The 19,386-nt window shown below is 35.2% G+C and overlaps 1 protein-coding gene across 1 annotated transcript in view; it reads right to left on the bottom strand.

Annotated features, from left to right (window-relative positions):
• The window catches only part of DPP10 (dipeptidyl peptidase like 10), a 1,219,576-nt gene that overhangs the window by 901,554 nt on the left and 298,636 nt on the right, over window positions 1-19,386 (bottom strand). Inside the window, exon 3 of the mRNA XM_007937655.1 lies at window positions 8,828-8,923. Within this exon, the coding sequence (XP_007935846.1) occupies window positions 8,828-8,923 (96 nt within the window). The remainder of the gene's footprint in view (window positions 1-8,827; window positions 8,924-19,386) is intronic.

Raw genomic sequence — 19,386 nt, 5'->3', positions numbered from 1 at the left:
GATCCTCCTATTATTGATTTCTAATTTGATAGCATTATGATCTGAGAAGATGCTTTGCAATATTTCAATGTTTTTAAATTTATGAAGCCTTGCTTTATGGCCTAACATATGGTCTATCATGGCAAAAGTTCACCATGGATAAATTTTAAAGCTGCATAGTATTTCATTCCAAATCAAAACAAATCAACCAAATTCACTGTCATTGAGTATATTCCAACTCATAGCAACCCTATAAGAGAGAGTAGAACTGCTCCATAGTGTAGCCAGAGCTGTAAATATTTATGGAAGTAGACTGCCTCAAATTTCTTTCACAGTATTATTGGTGGCTTTGAACTGCTGACTTTTTGATTAGCATTCCAGCAATTTAATGATCACAACATCAGGGCTTTTTTAGTAATTCATTAAGTGGATGTAAAATAATTTATCTAACTATATATTAAGTATATACTTATTTTGGAAGCTCTGGTAGCGTAGTGCCTAAGGCACCTGACTGCTAACCAGAAGGCTGGTGGTTCAAGGCCACCAGCCACTCCTTGGAAGCAAGGTTGGGTAATTTACTTCCATAGTGATACCACTTCTGAAACCCAAGGAGGGGTTGCTGAGTCGAGTCCAACTCAACAGCACATAACAACAACATACTTATTTTTGTATATTTGCTATAACATTTTGATCTTATAAATTATGTTGCAATAAAAATATAAATTGCCTTCAAAAAATTTACAGAACTAAATTAATCTATCATTTCAATATCAACTTGCTTGATGATTGACAAAAAAATAAAAAATTTGACTAAGAATGCTGAATGTAAGGTAATAATATTGCAGTAATTGTAACAAGCTCCCTGTATGCTAAGAATCCAATAGCTTCTGCACTCTAACCAAATTGAGGATATGGAAAAATCCTATCATGATAAAATAGTGCCATACAAATAAACAAAAAGAATAAAGAGAAAGAAAAACAATAGTTTTTTTTAAATTCTCAATTATGACTCTAATCTCCTTATTAGTTCCTCTAATTATTGTTAATGTTACTGCTGTTTATAATAATTTGGTTTATTTTCACAAAGGCTTTACTGATGGCTTTTCACTGTATAGTCAATATTTCAGATATAATTCATCAGGACCAAATGGCCAGGGGCATGTATAAAGAAATATCCAGAGAATCTATAAAAGCAGCTATATCTTAACATGTATATCTATATCATTTGAAAAACTTTAAGTTTTCAGATTTTTTTTTTTTATATATTTTAGCTCATTTATTTTTCACTACCTTAAGTTTAGAAACTGAGCCTCAGAAATTTTAACATGCTAAAAGGCCCTGAACTTGTCTAGGTTCAATACTTTTCTTATTTCAATATATTGCCCTGTCAAACACCACATAAAATATATAATATTTGTGTTGGAATATCATGTGGTTCAATTGGATTTAACACAAGTCCAATAAAATAAAGATAAATCCCAAGCCTCACCCAGTATCATTCATCCCTGCCAGGAAAAAAAAAAAAAAATGCATGCTGGTATTAGAAAGGATAGATTTGAGTGGGTCATAAAAGAATATTTATATCTCATATAGGAAAAAGAACTGAAATTAAGCCCTGCACTAATTATAGAGCAAGTAGATGCACCTCTATATGCCAAGAAAAATACAATAGCATAACACATTGTATTATTTATTGGACATTCGTCCCTGAGTGGCCTAAACTATTAAATGCTCAGCTGTTAAACAAAAGGTTGGCAGTTCTAGTCCATCACAAAGGTACCTTAGAAGAAATATCTGATAATCTACTTCCAAATTCAGTCGTATAAATTCCTATAGAGCACAGTTATCTGACACACATGGGATCACATCCAAATGTAATTAGTTGATTAATTTCACTGGAAAGGTGTTGTCAAACTAGTAGGATGTGCAAACTACAAACTAGCTGTATAAAATAGAATCTCATTACAAAACCCAATAATTTAAGTTTGGTTTGTCAATTATATCTTAGGGGTGTTTAAATTTCAAGATCTATTATTTTATCAAAAGATAACTTATCTGGACTCACCAGGACAAATTTTGAAACTGGCTACTAATAGAGAGTTGAAGAGACATTTAAAAAATATAGCATCTCTTGATTCATTTTGTATGAATGCTTAAAATGAATATACCAAGATTGTTAAAACTGCCTTAAAATCTCCTCTTTCATAGCCATCATCCTGACTTTGGAGATGTATTACCTCTCTACAATTAGTACTACTAGAGCAAAATGTAGAACTGAGCTTCATACATATTACCTCTTTTGAGTAGTACTGTCAGCAATCCAAACTGGATCAGTTAAGGAAAAAAAAAAAAAAAAAGGAAGCAAGTTTACTTATTATATTTGCTGTTGTTATTTGCCATCCAGTCGGCCCCAACTCATGTAGCAACCCCTCATTGGGTTTCCAAGGCAGTATATCACAACGGAAGTAGGATTGCCCAACCTTCCTTCCGAGGAGTGGCTGGTGGGTTTGAACCACCAGCCTTCTGGTTAGCAGTCAAGTGCCTTAGGCACTATGCTACCAGAGCTCCCTACTTATTTTACTAAACACTTTAAATACTATTAAGCCAGTTTCTGTTTTAAGTGGAAGAATAAGCATTAACTATGGAGAAACACTATTCTAGTCAACTTTTTTCCATTTAATTTGATTTAGGAAAGACAAAAATCTAGGAACATAATAGCAATTAATTGCTTATACACACACATTCAATCAAAGTGATTTTTTTTAATTCCTGTAATTTTAAGTCTGTTAAATATAATAAGAAACAATTGAGAATCTCAATTTATCATTACATTTTTCTAGAAAATTATTTTTTCCAGTATTTTATAAAAAAGATTGGTTCATGTCAAATTGAAAACAAACAAATGAATTAAATCTTAAATCAGTGGCCTTTCACAAAATTTAACTAGCACTATCTTAGAGGAGATTACCAAACCCATTGCCATCAAGTCAATTCCAACTCATAGAAACCCCCATTGGGTTTCCGAGGTGGTAAATCTTTATGGAAGTAGATTGTCTCGTCTTCCTTCTGTGGAGTGGCTGGTGGGTTTGAACTGCCAACCTTCTGGTTAGCAGTCAAATGCCTTGAGCATGATGAGACCAGAGCTCCTTTAGAAGAGATTGTTGTTGTTGTTACGTGCCGTCGAGTCGGATCTGACTCATAGCAACTCCTCCTTGGGTTTCCGGGGCAGTATCACTATGGAAGTAGATTGCCCAATCTTCCTTCCGAGGAGTGGCTGGTGGGTTTGAACTGCCAGCGTTCTAGTTAGCAGTCAAGTGATTTAGGCACTACGCTACCAGAGAGGCATGGTATAATTACAGTCAAGGTAGAAATTTCCATATTAGACAATAAAAAAGAGGCTCCTAGAATTTAAAGGAAGTTGATATTATTCACAGCTGGAAGGAAAAGGATAGTTATTGACATTGCACTTGACATGGAAGAACAACACTATCTGGGCTTTGAGATTGGGGAAGGGAGTCCAAGTTGACAACACAGTGTACCAGGGGTAAAGAAACAGGAAAGCTTTTTTGATTTATGGAAAATATCATGTAGTTCTGTTTGCCTGAAACATACTGTGAAGTAGAAACACAGCAAAGGTGGCTGAGGCTTGCTTATGAGAGGCCTGGAATACAAAGGGAAAAGCATGGAGTTTATTCCATTGACAAAAGGGTGCCTTTGATGGCTTTGAAGATAATATTAGCAGTTTTTATCCAGGCTTCAGAAAACTTAATTTGATAGGAGACTGTTGGAGGAATTGGTAGACCCAGGAAACAAAAACGAGAGGGCAATTTTTCTTACACATAAATCACAAAAGCATACATGTTTATTGAAGAAAAATTTGAGAAAAAAAGAGAAATAGACAAAAAGAAAAAAAAGAAGCAGGTTAAGATCTTGAACCAATTTTTCTTACATAATATATCTAGTTAATGTGGTATCATGTTCTATAGACACTGGTGTAAAGCCAGCTTTGTTTCACTTATTGTACATGAGCATGTCAGTAAATACCGATGCACATCTTTCTGTTACTGACTGCATACACTACTGTTATATAGATATATATGGGAGATAAAAACATTATTGTAATATTCAAAACTGAAGAATTAGAATCAATGAGATTGTGGAAGAAGTAGCTGGTACATGTGTTAGATAGTAAAAAATGGTATGTCAGAGTGAAACAATAAAAGAGGGAGAGGGTAAGGTTTATACTTAAAAATATAATGAAAGCTGTTGTTGTTGTTGTTGTTGTTGTTATGTGTCATTGAGTCCAACCCCACTCATAGTGAACCCTCCTTGGGTTCACTGCTGAAGTAGATTGTTCAACTTTCCTTCTGAGGAGTGGCTGATGGGTTTGAACCGCCAGTGTTCTGGTTAGCAGTCAAGGTCCTTAGCCACTACGCAACCAGAGCTCCCATAATGAAAGTAGACATCATCTTTTCTTGGTTGTACCTTTTAGTAAGTTTCTTGATAAGGCTTAATTTTCTCTGAAGTTAATGATTTTAACTTCATAAGCTACTTACTGCAAGCTATCCTATAAGATATGTATATAAAACATCTAGCACAGAGTTTAATGTAGAAAGCTCTCAATTAATGTTAGTTCTTGCTTTGATGATCAATTTATCATTCAATGCATGTGGGAAAATGAATAATTTTAAAGAAAATGAACTTCCAGGTTTCAAGGTGACATAAGTAGAATGAAGATGCTATAAAAATGGAGATTTCAAAGATATGAGCAGATTTGTGGTAAAGCCCTTATTAAAGTAATCATGAACATGAGCACCCATCCAGTGCTGCAAAGACATTCTCGGATATATTGTTTCAGAACCAGCACAATAAGTGGCATTATTTCACTGACAACCTGCACATGTCCAAACTGTCTAGACTCTTTCCTTTCCCTTGACCAGCAGTGCAGTAAGTTTTCCCCTGTTGACCTCCAAGGAGTGAATGAAGCTTCTGAATGAGTTTAGCTTAGACTTCATCAAGTTATTAAATCACCAAGAAAACCTGGTGAGACATCTCTTAAGAATAAAAAAAAAAAGAAAAAAAAAAGCTCACATTTTGCATTTAGATATGATCTGTGCTAATGAGGCAAATTTTGAAATTCTATTCATACAGCTTCCACTGTATTTCCTGGCTATCTGAAGAATATGCAAATAGGCCAAATAGTGATTTCCACAAAGGATATCTGGGCTGGATAAGAGGAAAGAATGAGCACAAATTCAATCCTCTATTTGAAAAGTAGTCCAATGTCCAAAATATATGGTCAGTGGAGCTATTGTCTTCACTAGTATTTATACAGGACTGCATGCTTCAGAGGGTTTAGATTCTGTTTTTTTTTTCTTATTTAAAAGTTTGTTTTTATGTTAAACCTTTATACAATATTTTATATATTAGATATTAGCTAGTGTACACTATCAGCATTGCAGATTTGTTCTGTAATGTCTTCTCGAGAGCAAGTTTACCAATGCTTGGCAAAGAAATTACTAAGAAAATGATTGGAACTAATTGATTCCAAATATATTGCTTGGTACCTTGTGAAGTGTAAGAGTAGAATTGTGTCCTAGATACTGAAGTATGACTTAATTTAGCATGTAGTTCACTGCTTAAATATCAGTCTAGTCCTTTGGAGCCTCAATATCAAAGTGTCAGTTATACACAGGAGTGCATATCTCTTTAAATAGTCCAAGCTATACTGAGAATTTGTGGACTATATGATTTTTCCTTGCTTTTCAAAGTTGAAGACTTCACAAATTTCAATAAGTTGGCCAAATTCATTACAAATAAATCAGGACATTTTTTAACATTTCAAATCTGCCGACTCACAATATTACCAATTAAAACAAAATTCTGGTAATTTCCCCTATATTGTCATCTCCGTCAATAGAAAATACTTGCTACTAAGTAATAACATGAGTTACAAAATTACTATAGCACATTAGGAAATTCATTTGTGAGAGACCTATACATAGGACAATATTTGCAAAGGTATATATATGTTTTTTTTAGTCTTTCATAGTTACAATGTTTATCTGAAATAATCATATAATCATAGTGAAAAGGCAAAATTATGACAAGTCCCAGATCTCTGAACATTTTTAAATGAAAATATACAAACAAGTTAATACAATTGCTATCTTGTTCACCATATGTAAAACTATCACTGTGATAAGCACTCATTTTCTCACCAAAGATAGAATTTATGAAATAGTGACACTGGATTTCAGTGAAATGCATCCATTTGTTTAATTTTGTTATGTTAATTTTGCTGTTTGCGTCTAGTTGAATAAAAATTAAAAAAAAAAAAAAAAAAAAAACTAAGTGGACTGAAAAAAAAAAAAAAAAGAAATACTTCCACTTGTTCATTCAACATTGAAATCTTGAGTGCCTGCTAAGGCAACTGTATCACTGCTAGTTAAACAAGTGTGACTTGGCCTCTGCCCTCATGAGTTAAATTACTTAAATTATTCTCTTTATACTTTACATAAATTAACTTTAATTTGCAAGCATAAGCATTGTTGTTGTTGTTGTTATGTGCCGTCGAGTCGGCCACGACTCATAGCGACCCCTCCTTGGGTTTCCGAGGCAGTATCACTACGGAAGTAGGATTGCCCAACCTTCCTTCCGAGGAGTGGCTGGTGGGTTTGAACCGCCAGCCGTCTGGTTAGCAGGCAAGTGTCTTAGCCACTATGCTACCAGAGCTCCCAAGCATAAGCATACTTAATTAAAATATTAGAGAAGAAAGGACTGTAACTGAGATGATAAAAAGGCAAAGTCCTTTTATCATAGAAATAATCTACTCTATGCTTTAAAAATAAGGAAAAATAATGTCAAAATAAAGTGAAGAGTAAGATTAACAACTGCCCACACATGATGAGTATGGTCAGGCAAATTGGAATATTCAAGGAATGAAAATCTGCATTTCTTTCTTACCAGCACATTTCTTATGACTACCTCATCCAATCACTAACTCTCCTGAAAAAACAAACAAACAAATAAATGAACAAACAAACTCACTGCCTTGGAGTTGATCCTGACTCATAGAGACCCCTCCTTGGGTTTCCAAGGCGGTATCTCTAATGAAAGTGGATTGTCCAATCTTCCTACCTTCCATAAAGGCAAACTGAAGTCCATGGAGTCACTCAGTGGTTTGTATTGGCTACTTCCCATTCTATTATTAATGCCTGCTTAAGATTTTTGAAAGGAGCTTTGGTGGCATAGTGCCTAAGGCATTTCACTGGTAATCAGAAGGCTGGTGGTTCAAATCCACCAGCCACTCCTCAGAAGGAAGACTGAGCAATCTACTTCCACAGAGAAAAATACCACCTTGGAAACCCAAGGAGGGGTCACTGTGAGTCAAAGTCGACTCAACGGCAGTGAGGTTTTTTTTTTTTTTTTTTAAGCTTTTGAAAATAATAAAATCAGAAATTGACTTAAAAGAACCTCTGAAGTGGTACTTTTGCGAGGCCAGGAAAAGACAATACACAATATACTTTCATATCTTTTCCCTGTAATTGTAAAATGGCAAAAATTCTCTTTAGTTTATTAACTGAAAAAGGAAAGCTATAAAATAAGAAGAGAAGACTCATTATATTGGCAAATTGGGAGCACTTATAGATATAGATTGATAGATTTCTAAAATCCATAGCCTATTTACTACAACAAGAGTTACCAAATTATCCAGGTGAATGCTAGAAACTTAACATGTCCTTAATGTCACATAACTAATGGTGATGAGGAAACAGCACATAGAGAGCAGTTAACTTAATGTTTGCAGGGTAATCATTATTTTATTTTATTTTTTAGTTTCTTTTTTTTTTTTTTTTTTTAATTTTATTGTGCTTTGGGTGCAAATTTACAGAACAAAATTTGTTTTATATCCAACAGTTCACTGTGTGTTTCATTTCACATCCCAGTTAACAACTCCTGTCCCTGTCACTGCCCTCTCCCTGTGCCCTTTTCAACTATGCACTCCTGTCTATCCAGCTTTCCCTCTATGTGAATGCTGTCCCTCTGGTGCCCCATGGCCAATTGCTGGAAGTGGTGTATCTCCCTAGAGGAGGGAGGTGCATTGGCTTGGGTTAAGTGTTCTGCATGTAGGTCTTTCTACTGTTGGGCTGAAAGTCAAACCATGGGAGTGAGTACAATTCTAGGCCCAAAGGGTAACCTGGGGTCATAGTCTTGGGGTTCCCCCAGACTCTATCCGACCAGTAATTCTGGTCATTTTTGTGTTTTTGGCTTTTGTTCCACATTTTTCCTCCCACTCCATCCAGGATCTCCAGGTTTGATCCCTTTCCCAGCAGTTGGCATTGGTAGCTGGGCACCATCTAGTTCTTCTTGTCTCAAGGTCCATCATATCCTTGGACTAATAATTTCCAGATGCCTTTGATTTTCTTCACTCCTTTGCTTCAGATGAAACGAGACCAATAATTGTATCATAGATGGCTGCTCAAAGCTTTTAAGACCCCAGTCATTACTCATCAAAGTAGGTTGTGGAACAAGATTTTTATGTAGTATGCAGTGCTAATTGAGTTGGTTGTCTCCTGAGACTATGGTCCTGAGTCAGCAGCCCTGGTGATTCTCTCTCTCAAGGTGTATGGTTATCTCTGGGGATAACTATTATAGATAAACTATTTTAGGAATTGGTTTTCTCTCAGAGGAGCCATGATATTTATTTTTTATTAAATAGTATATGATATCTTTGAAAAACTCCAATTAAAATATTAACTACAAACACTATTATTATTATTGGCCCATTATTTAATTTAATTTGATTTATGTAGAACTCAAACACATTAAAAAGTCATCCACATACCATTGATCCACCGTGCTTCTGGATCATGAAGCACAAAGTCTTTCCTGAAGAGGTCTTCTAAAGACAGTCTAGATTCCGATGGATTTGTGAGTTCATCTACAACAAAATAAATCTTAGATTAGACAAACTATTACATGTTAGCTTCTATAATGAGTAAATTTTAAACTTTGGAAATTTTGCTTTAAGAAAATATGTTAGCTAGCCAACAACCTGAAGTGACTATTTAAAAATATATTTTGGTATGTGAGATTTGCCTGTTCAGTAAATTCAAGTATTTTAATACTAAAATTGCCTTGATCTAGTATGAATTGATCTAGCATGGATCTATTTAATGGTTCAATCCTGGGTTTTATAGTGATATATAATATGAAAGCAGTTTAGAATTCTTCTTGATACTGTGCCCAAATGGGCATATGTTCCACCACTTAAGCATAACCCAGCCCCTTCTTTCCAAAATCACTTTGGTATTTTCTCTTTAGTGATATAATTGCAGTTTAATACTTAAAAACCAAACATAGGAGCTCGAGAAGAATTTGCATAGATATGATGAAGAAAACTTTTGGAGTCAGAAGGAAGTTACCAAATAAAGAGAACTGAATAAATACCAAATTTCACTAAGCCATTACCACTCAACAAATACTAAATGAATTTAATAGTTAAATATTAAAACGTCAGTGATAAAATCCTTCAATATTTATGAAATACATATATTTCGTATTAGTCTCTGACAGATTACATGTCTGTATACTCTATGTACACTCTCCTTTTTAGGTTCTAAAATGTAACAAATGAAAGGACCACATGATTGGAGTTACAGACATAAGAATAATAGCAAACACCCTTTTAGATATAAGAGGCTAAAGAAAGCAATATTTTATTTTCTTTACAAAATAATAGCATTGTTTATATGCTGTGGAATGGCATCTATGTGGCCTTTCAGTTGTGACCTTCACTTTGTTGAAAATAAAATGTCAAGGATATAGACTAACCTCATTACATTTTGTTTTTAAAAGGTTCAGCACTTACTGAAGCAAGTGCTTTGTTTTTTTCCAGCTGAAAAATTGGGGCAAAGAATCAATATAACTTCAAATACAATTCCATTTCATATGAATCAAGTAGATATCTAACCAACAAAATAATGGCTAAAAACAATTGAAAAAAAAAAATGACTAATGGAAATAATGATAATGATTTGATCTCTGTCTTAGCATAAGACATTGTGATTACATAGAGATTTGGAGAAAGAAATGCGAAGTTAGGCAGTACTATACATTTCCTCATTTGCTTGACAGTCTGGCACAAGAAAATTTGAACTTAGGACTCAATTCAACAACACTGAGTCCCTCAATTTCCAAAGTATTATGCAAAGTATTGTTAGATGCAGGCACCAAATCTCTGTCCCTGAGACTCTTAATACAAGAAAAAATATGATAAGTATCAGAATCAGAATAAGGATCTAGAGTGTACACAAGGAGAGAAAATGTCTTGTGAAAAGTATTAGAGAAAGATTCTCTTAAATAGCAAGGACTTTACAGGTTTCAAGGTTTCAAAAGGTAGAGAAAGAATAAAACAAAATAGTCCTTTGTTGTGATTTTAAAATTAATTTTCCTTCATAAAAAGTTTAGAATTTTAATTGGATAAACTAAAATTACTAGGGTTTCAGAAATTAATACATTTCATTGGCTATCTTAAAAAGAGCAGATTTTGCTGCAAAAAAAATCAAAATTTAAAATTTTCTGAAATTATATTAATACATCTAATACAATTCTTTGCATTCCTAGAGAATTTTGCTCTAGCAGCTCTGATATACCACCACATGTCAGTTTGCTCTACTGTGGTAGTTTGCACGTTGCTACATTGCTAAGAAACTATGCTACTGGTAATTCAAATACCATCAAGGTAACCCATACTGGACAGGCTTTTGAAGAGTTTCCTGACTAATGCAGATTAGGAAGAAAAGCCTGGTGATCTGCTTCCAAAAACTAGTCAATGAAACCTTATGAATCACAACAGAATATTATCTAACATAGTGCTTGAGGATGAGCCCCCTAGTTTTGAAGGCACTTAAAATAAACAGAGGCCTCAGCAATGAACTCATGCACACCAAGGACTGTAATGATGGCTCAGAAGCAGACAAAGTTATGTTCTGTTACACATGGGGTTGTCATGAAACAGACTCAATGGCAATTAACAACAACAATATTTGATATACGTGTATTTTTTGATATAATGAAATATTTAGTGCCTAAGGCATTTGACTACTAACCAGAAGTCTGGCAGTTCACAACAACCAGCCACTCCTCTGAAGGAAGATTGGGCAATCTACTCCCATAGTGATAACACCTCAGAAAACCAAGAAGGGGTCTCTATGAGTTGGATCCAACTGGATGGCAGTGAGTTTCTTTTTTGGTTTATGTGAATTACAAATATTTTGTTTACTGTAATTTTTTAAAGATATTAATAGCCATATAATTACCTTGTTAGGCAAGTGCATTGAACCAATTGATATTGTTTTTGAACTATTTTTAAAATCATATTTTGGTAATCCTCAAACATACCTTCTTTCATGTGAGCTTTAAAATTATATTGCAATTTATCAAATTGAGATTCTTACTAAAATAGCATTATATTCACACAACAATTGGGAACAGGTACATTTTTTTTGTAATATTAAGGCTTTTCATTCATAATTACTCATCCCACTCAAGTTTTATATACATAATATTTCATCTTCCTTTCATCATGCAGATCTGTAACTTTCATAATAGATTTTAAGCGTTTATCATTTTTTATATTATACTATTGATCATTGTTGTCGTCATTCCTATTGCTGTTAGTTGCCTTCAAATCAGTTCTGATGCACAGTGATCCCATGTGAGCAGAGTAGAACTGCTCCATAGGATTTTCAAGACTGTGGTCTTTCAGAAGCAAATCATTAGGGTGGTCTTCCAAGGCTCTTCTGAGTGGTTTAAACCACCAACTTTCTGGGCAGTAGTGGAGCATTTGAATCACCCAGGGACTTATCTCAGAGATTGCAATCACTTAATATTTGTTATTAGTGTGAACAGAAAAGTTATTATTATTCTCACTAATTATTATAGCCATAAGGATAACGATTTTAGGGAGCATATCAAATTTTCTAAAAATCTCAATTTCAACTGAATCTCTTATTTTTCTGTATATTAAATTATATCATGTTAAAAAAATGATTTTTTTCTTTCCCAGCATCTAAATAAATAACTTATTACAATACATTTTGTGATGACTTTAAATTCACATGCAGTTGTAAGAAATAATACAGAGAAACACATACACCTTTCAACCACTGCCCCCAATGTACAATTTTGCGTAACTATAATGAAATAGTTAATACCACGCATCTGTCAGTTTGTCATAAGGTGATTGCTTGTGTGTTGTTGAGATGCTGGAAGCTATGGTGCCAGTATTCCAAATATCAGCAGGGTCACCCCTAGTGGACAGGTTTCAGCAGAGCTTCCAGACTAAGACAGACTAGGAAGAAGGACACGGCCAGGTCCACTTCCAAAAAAATTGGCCACTGAAAACAGTATGCATAGCAGCAAAACATTTTCTGATACAGTGCCAGTAGATGAGCCCTTCAACTTACAAGGCAGTCAAAATACATTAGGGAAGAGCTGCTTCCTCAAAGGAGAGTTGACCATAATGATGAAGATAGAGGAAAACTTTCGGGACCTTCATGTGCTGAAGCAGCACAGCTCAAAATGAAAAGAACAGTGGCAAATAGCTGCTAATAGGAGTATGAAATGTATGAAGTATAAACCAAACCAAACTCACTGCTATCAAGTCAATGCTGACTGATAGCAACCCTCTTTGGGTTTCCAAGGTGGCAAATCTTTACGGAAATAGATTTCCCAGTCTTCCTTCCATGGAGTGGCTGGTGGGTTTGAACTGCCAGTCTTCTGCTTAGCAGTCAAATGCCTTAGGCATTATGCCACTAGAACTCCCTGATCCTAGGCATTAGTGAGTTTAAATGGACTGGTATTGGCCATTTTGAATCAGACAATCGTGTGGTCTACTATACCAGTAAAGACAAATTGAAGAAGACTGCATTGCATTCATTGTCAAAAAGAACAATTCAAGATCTAGCCTGAAGTACAACGCTGTCAAGGATAGAATAATATCCATATACTTACAAGGAAGATCACCCATCTCTCAGTTTGTCCCACTGTGGAGGGTTGCATGTTGCTGCAAAGTGGGAAGTTATGCCATCAGTATTTCCAATACCAGTTGGGTCATTCACAGTGGACAGGCTTCATTGGAACTTTCAGACTAAGACTGAGTGGGAAGAAAGGCCTGGTGACCTACCTCTGAAAACTAAACTGTGAAAATCTTATGGATCACAAGAGAACAATGTCTGACTCTACTGATTTGGACATGGATCACTTGTTGCACAAGACACCATGTCTCATCAAGTGTGGGGCTGGTGAGGGGGAGGGAGACCCTCAGAGAGATGGATTTGCACTGTAGCCACAAGGATGTGGTCGAACATGCCAGTGATTATGAGGATGGTGCAAGACCAGGCAACATTTCTTTCTGTTCCACACAAGGTCACTATGAGTTGGAATTGACTCAATGGATGCTATCTATCTGTCTATCTGCCTGCCTGCCAGCCGTCCTATATGTCTAAAGGCTAACAATGTTGAAAATCTTCTCATGTGTTTATCTGGCATCTATACTTCCTTATCATTTAAATGTCTATTTATTTCTTTTGCCCACTTCTACTGGATTCTTTTTTAACAGTCTTTTGCACATTTGGTATTGATGAGATTCAGTTTATCAATTTTTCCTTACATGAATTGTGAGTTTTCTTTTCTTTTTTTTTTTCCCCCAAGGGAAGAAGCTCTGGTGGCATAGTGCCTAAGGCATTTGACTGCTAACCAGAAGACTGGTGGTTCAAACCCACCAGCCACTCCTTGGAAGGAAGATTGGGCAATCTACTTCTGTAATGATACCACTTTGGAAACCCAAGGAGGGATCACTATGAGTCAGGTCTGACTTGATGGCAGTGAGTTTGGTTTGGATTTTTTTTGGAAAGATGCTTCACCTAGTCCTAGGTCCCAGAGATTCTGTCTCTCTCTCTCTCTCTCTTTTTTTCCTTTCTGGGGTTATAGTTTTATATTTTACACTTAAATCTGGGATCCATTTTGAGTTGCTTTTGTATATGCTGTGAAATTTAGCTCAAGGTTCAATTTTTGGGGTCTGGATACAGATATTTAATAAGATATTTACCCTTAAATTTTGGTAAGGAATCTTTATCATGCTTACATAATTTGCTTGTGTTCTTATGCCACTTAGATTCTTTATGAGATACCTATATCATGTTATCAAATGCATTTTCAGCTTATTTTTTATGTAAACATATTGTTTTTCCTTTTTATATGCCAATATGAAAATTGTATAAATGCAATTTCCTATTTTCAAGCACCCTTATACAATTCATTATATGTCAGAACAAAATCTAGTAGGTCATGGGGAATTATGATGCTTTTCCATTTTGAGCTATTGATCAGCTAGCATTTTAATAAAGAACTCGTGGTGTACTGGTTAAGGCATATGGCTGCTAGCCAAAAGGCTGGAGTCCTTTAATATGTGTATGATATATTTTTAGTTTTCAATTTATTTTCTGTGATCCACACTGGTTTAAAAATTTCAAAAATAAGAATTTTTCTTTTAACTCCATTTGCCTCTGCAAATTTATTTTAAAATCAACTCACCAAAATAAATCAAATTGTTGTAATTTACTATTCTTCTTAAACAATAATCAGAAAGATGCCATTTTAAAAAAAATTACATTGGTTTCTTTCATTTCTAAGAAAGTGAGCTATATCCTTCATTTTTTAAAATTGATTCTTTCTTTGATTTTCCTTATCTGATCAGCACTAGCCATGAGGTATCTTGAATTTTTCAGTCCTAGAGTAAGGACTTGTTCCTGCTACATATAATGAATAATTAAGCCTCAGAGGCTGGCTTCTATTTCCTTTCTTCTTTGATGAACAAACTTCATTGAAATATCATCACAGACTTTCACAGTATTCACACTTCACAATCATTATTATTTTTTCCCCAGTTACCTAACAGCCCCACTGGGTATTAACTAAAACTCACTGCCATGGAGTTTGGACAATCTACTTCCGTAGTGATACTGCCTCGGAAACCCAAGGAGGGGTCCCTATGAGTCGGATCCGACTTGAGGGCAAAACCAAAAACCAAACTCACTGCCATCGAGTGGGATCCTATACATGATCCGACTCATAGTGACCCCTTCTTGTGTTTCTGAGACAATATCACTATGGAAGTAGATTGCCCAACCTTCCTTCTGAGGAGTAGCTGATGAGTTTGAACCACCAGCCTTCTGGTTGGCAATCAAATGGCTCAAGCATTATGCCACACTTGAGGGCAGTAAGTTTTTTTGGGGCTTAGAACTGCCTCATAAGGTCTTCCAGTGTATAAATCATTGCGGAAGCATATTGCCTTATCTTTCTCCTGTGGAGCAGCTTGTGAGTTTGAACCACCAATCTTTTGGTTAGCTGCTGAATGATTTAACCTCTAGGCCAACAGAGCTCCTTGCTGGGCATTAGTATCCTCATTCTACAGACAGAGAAACACGATCCATGAGGTTATAGATTGGCAAAGATCACAGGGTTAGCAGGTAACAGATGTGAAATTGGAGTCTACACCCCCAACTTTAGATTTTCTCTGTTAAGCTATAATACCACCAGCAGTTGCTGATGAATCATTTCTGACTCATGGCAACCTTATATATGTCAGAGTGAACTGTGCTCCATAAAGTTTTCAATCGCTGATTTTTCGGAAGCAAATCAGCAGTCTTTTCTTTTGAGTGAACCTGAGTGACCCCAATCTTCAAATCTTTGGTAAGCGGTGGAGAATGTTAACTTTTTATATCATTCAGGGACTATATTAAACTATCCTGTCATCCAAATCAAGTTTCCTTTCCTCATTCTCTTTACTACTGACTAAAATTGTTTCACAAATATTAAAAAAGACATTTTTAAAACCTGCACATGAAACATTTCTTATTGTCTTTTAGCCATAAGAACCCCTCTAATTTAAATTCAACCACTCAGTGTATGCTCCTCTGTACTTATTAGTGTCACATTATGCTTGCCCATGAATATACTGCCATTGTCCTTCTCTTTTCTCTAATGTAGCAGTGTCACAGTGTTCACTAAAGAGTAGGTCTTTTTGTTTGCTTTCTCTAAGAATATTTTCTTTAATATGTCAGCCTGAGATTTCAAGTTTACCTTCTGCTGGGTCACAATAGATGGATTCTGAGAGAATACAAGGAAAATGTGGAACAGAAACTCAAATACTTTTTTTTTTTTTTAAAGGATGGGTGCCACTGGCTGGTTGAGAATGGAGGACTCCCCAAAACTACTGCCTTGTGATACTCTTCAAACTTTGAATGCAACCAATTTCTGAGGTCACCTTGTACCTAAATAACAAATTGGCTCAAAAACAATGTTTCTCACCTGTAAGTACTGTGCTCTTTGAAAAAAATCACCTATATGAATACAAAGAGTCAAAAATTATTTTTTTAAACAAAAATGAAAATGTAAGGGGTCAGATAAAGTAAGTGAATGGAAATGGAATGGCTAGAAGGGAAATAATGAGAATGTTCATGCACTGTGAAGAAAGTAACCAATGTCTCTGGACAACTTTCGTAGAGATTGTTGAATGAGAACTTAAAGGGCTGTGTAAACCATCACCAAAAATATAATTAATATTATTAAAAAAAAAAAAAAAAAACTGAGGACAAGCCTTTGCAGAGATTATTGAATACCATTTATTCATATCCATCACTTACATTAACACTGAAAAGGTAACTCAGAATGCATCCAGGATTGGACTATAAATGATTGTAAGAGATGATCACTCCTCTAATTTTTGTTTTCCTTAATAATCATCACAGTAGTAAAATTAAAACTAATATCTATTACCTAATACCAGCAAAATAGATAATATTTAATATTCATCTCTCATAGACCATCTCCTTTGATAGCTCTTATATCTAGTTATTTTATTTTTATTTATTTTATTGTGCTGTGGGTGCAAATTCACAAAGCAAATTTGATTTACATTCAACAGTTCATGCACATTTGATTTTATGGCCCCAAATACCATCCCCTACCATAAAAAAAGCTCTCCCCCCCTCCCCTCCCTGTGACTACCCCTTCCCTGTGCCCTTCTTAACAATGCATTCCTGTCTGTCCAGCTTTCCCTCTATGTGAATGCTGCCCCTCTGTTGTCTCATGGCTTACTGATCTAAGAGGTACATCTCCCTGGAGTAGGTGGGTACATCTCCCTGGGGTCGGTGTTCTGCATGTAGATCTTCCTACTGTTGGACTGAGATCCAATCCATGGAAGTGAATCCATTTCTAGTCCTGAAGGGTAACTGGGGCCATAGTCTAGGATGTTCCCCCAGTCTCTATCCAACCAGTGATTCTGGTCATTTTTTTGTTTTTGGATTTTGTTCCACATTTTTCCTCCCATCCTATCCAGGATCTTCAGTTCTGATCCCTTTCCAAGTGGTTGGCATTGGTAGCCAGGCATTATCTAGTTTCTCTGGTCTCAGGTTCATGAAGGCTGAAGGTGAATGTACCATAGTTCACTTATTCATTCATTTGCTGATGGGCATTTAGGTTATTTCCATCTGTTTGCTTATAGTGAATTGTGCTGCGATGAACAAGGGTGTGCACATCTGTTCATGTCCTGTCTCTTACTTTTTAGGGTATATTCCTAGTAACAGAATTGGTAGATCAAATGGTATTTCATTTTCAGTTTTTTTAAGGAAATTCCATACAATTTTCCACAATGATTGTACCATTTTGAAGTATCACTAGCAGGCTATGAGAGTTCCAATCTCTCTACAACCTCACCAGCATTTATTTTCTCTCTTGTTGAACTTTACTATTATTGTTGGCATGAGATAATATCTCATTGTTGTTTTGATTTGCATCTCTCTAATGGTATAGTGGCTAAGGCACTTGACTGCTAACCAGAAGGCTGGCGGTTCAAACCCACCAGCCACTCCTCGGAAGGAAGGTTGGGCAATCCTACTTCCATAGTGATACTGCCTCGGAAACCCAAGGAGGGGTCGCTATGAGTCAGGGCTGACTCGACGGCACATAACAACAACAACAACAAATGGTTAATGATCGTGAACATTTTCTTTGTTGGCAGTTATTTTTTACTAAATGTGAGACATTTCTCTGATATGGATGGATATATGTGAGCAGGTGTATATGTACGAAAGCCTAAAAACCTCATATAAGTTAACAGTTATTATTAAAAGAACACCTATTTGTTAAGCAAATGAGGCCCTAAGACATGATTATAAATATCAGTTAAAAAAAAAAAAAAAGAGACCACCCCGTGATATGTAAGCTATAACATTTCTCTATTAACACAAATGGAAACTAATGCAAAAAGTGAAAGCATATAGGGCAATATGAGTCATTATTTGTTAAGTGGTTACAAGGCATAGAATTTTAGCTAAAACTTTTTGTTTTTTTTTGTCCAAATGAATGTAGTAATGGAACCAAAATTAAATAATTCATTCCAATACTTTTCTGTCCTCTAGTCTAAGTCATTTAAGATCATAGACTGCTATTGATATTTCTATGCTTTCTTCCAAAAATCCAATCTTTCTTTTTAAAATAGCCTTTTGAAATAAGTTGGCTGCATAATTTTAGAAGAAAAATTTTTCAATATTGAATTGAAGAAAAACTAATTTAGGACTTTGAGTTCTTGGCTTTCTCTTTATTGAAATGGTGACACGTTTTATCTAGTTTATTCTTGACTTCAAACTTTTAGAAACATTTCTTTCCATTTAAACCTTATTTGAAGTAATTTTATTATTGTTGTTGGTGGTGTTAAAATATTAATAGGGAGTTGTTCAGAATTTCCAGTAGAAAACCAGAGCCTTTTTCCTCTTTCTGTTCATGAAATCCTTGCTTCTCTCTCATTGTCCAATGCTACCATCCCCTACACTTCCACGGTTTTTGTTTAAATCTCCATTTATACTTACAGATTATATTCATTTTCTATGTTTATTATCAACGTAGATAGTCTTCTAGTGAATTTCCATTTTAAACAGCATTATATAATTCATTGAAGGGGTAACACTTTGTTTATATCCCAGCTATTTCATGGAAGTCTGTCCCTCTTCATAAAACTCATTGTAATACGGAATGGAAATCACAGCAGTCATGGCAGAATCAAGGACTTTCAAATCATTTGTTGCTTGTACATTTCTTAACCAGCTAACAGACTTCAAAGATTTGTGTTCCTGCTTACCACCTGAAGTATTTATCCTCCTCTTATTTTCCATCTTTTCTTTTACTTTGATGGTGAAACACCACACAGCAGACTAAATATTGTCAAGATTTATGTCATATTTAAGATCACAAGTTCCTTTCAAAATGTGTCTTCATTTATCACCAAAAAATAAAATGTTTGCTATCTCATGCTTAAAAAATTATAAAATTCTTTTTTTTTTT

Source organism: Orycteropus afer, unplaced genomic scaffold, assembly GCF_000298275.1.
Source record: "Orycteropus afer afer isolate SDZICR_OR568_19922 unplaced genomic scaffold, OryAfe1.0 scaffold00004, whole genome shotgun sequence".
NCBI classification, from domain to species: Eukaryota; Metazoa; Chordata; class Mammalia; order Tubulidentata; family Orycteropodidae; genus Orycteropus; species Orycteropus afer.
Note: the sequence above shows the minus strand (reverse complement) of the source record. Positions and strands in the feature narration are given on the sequence as shown.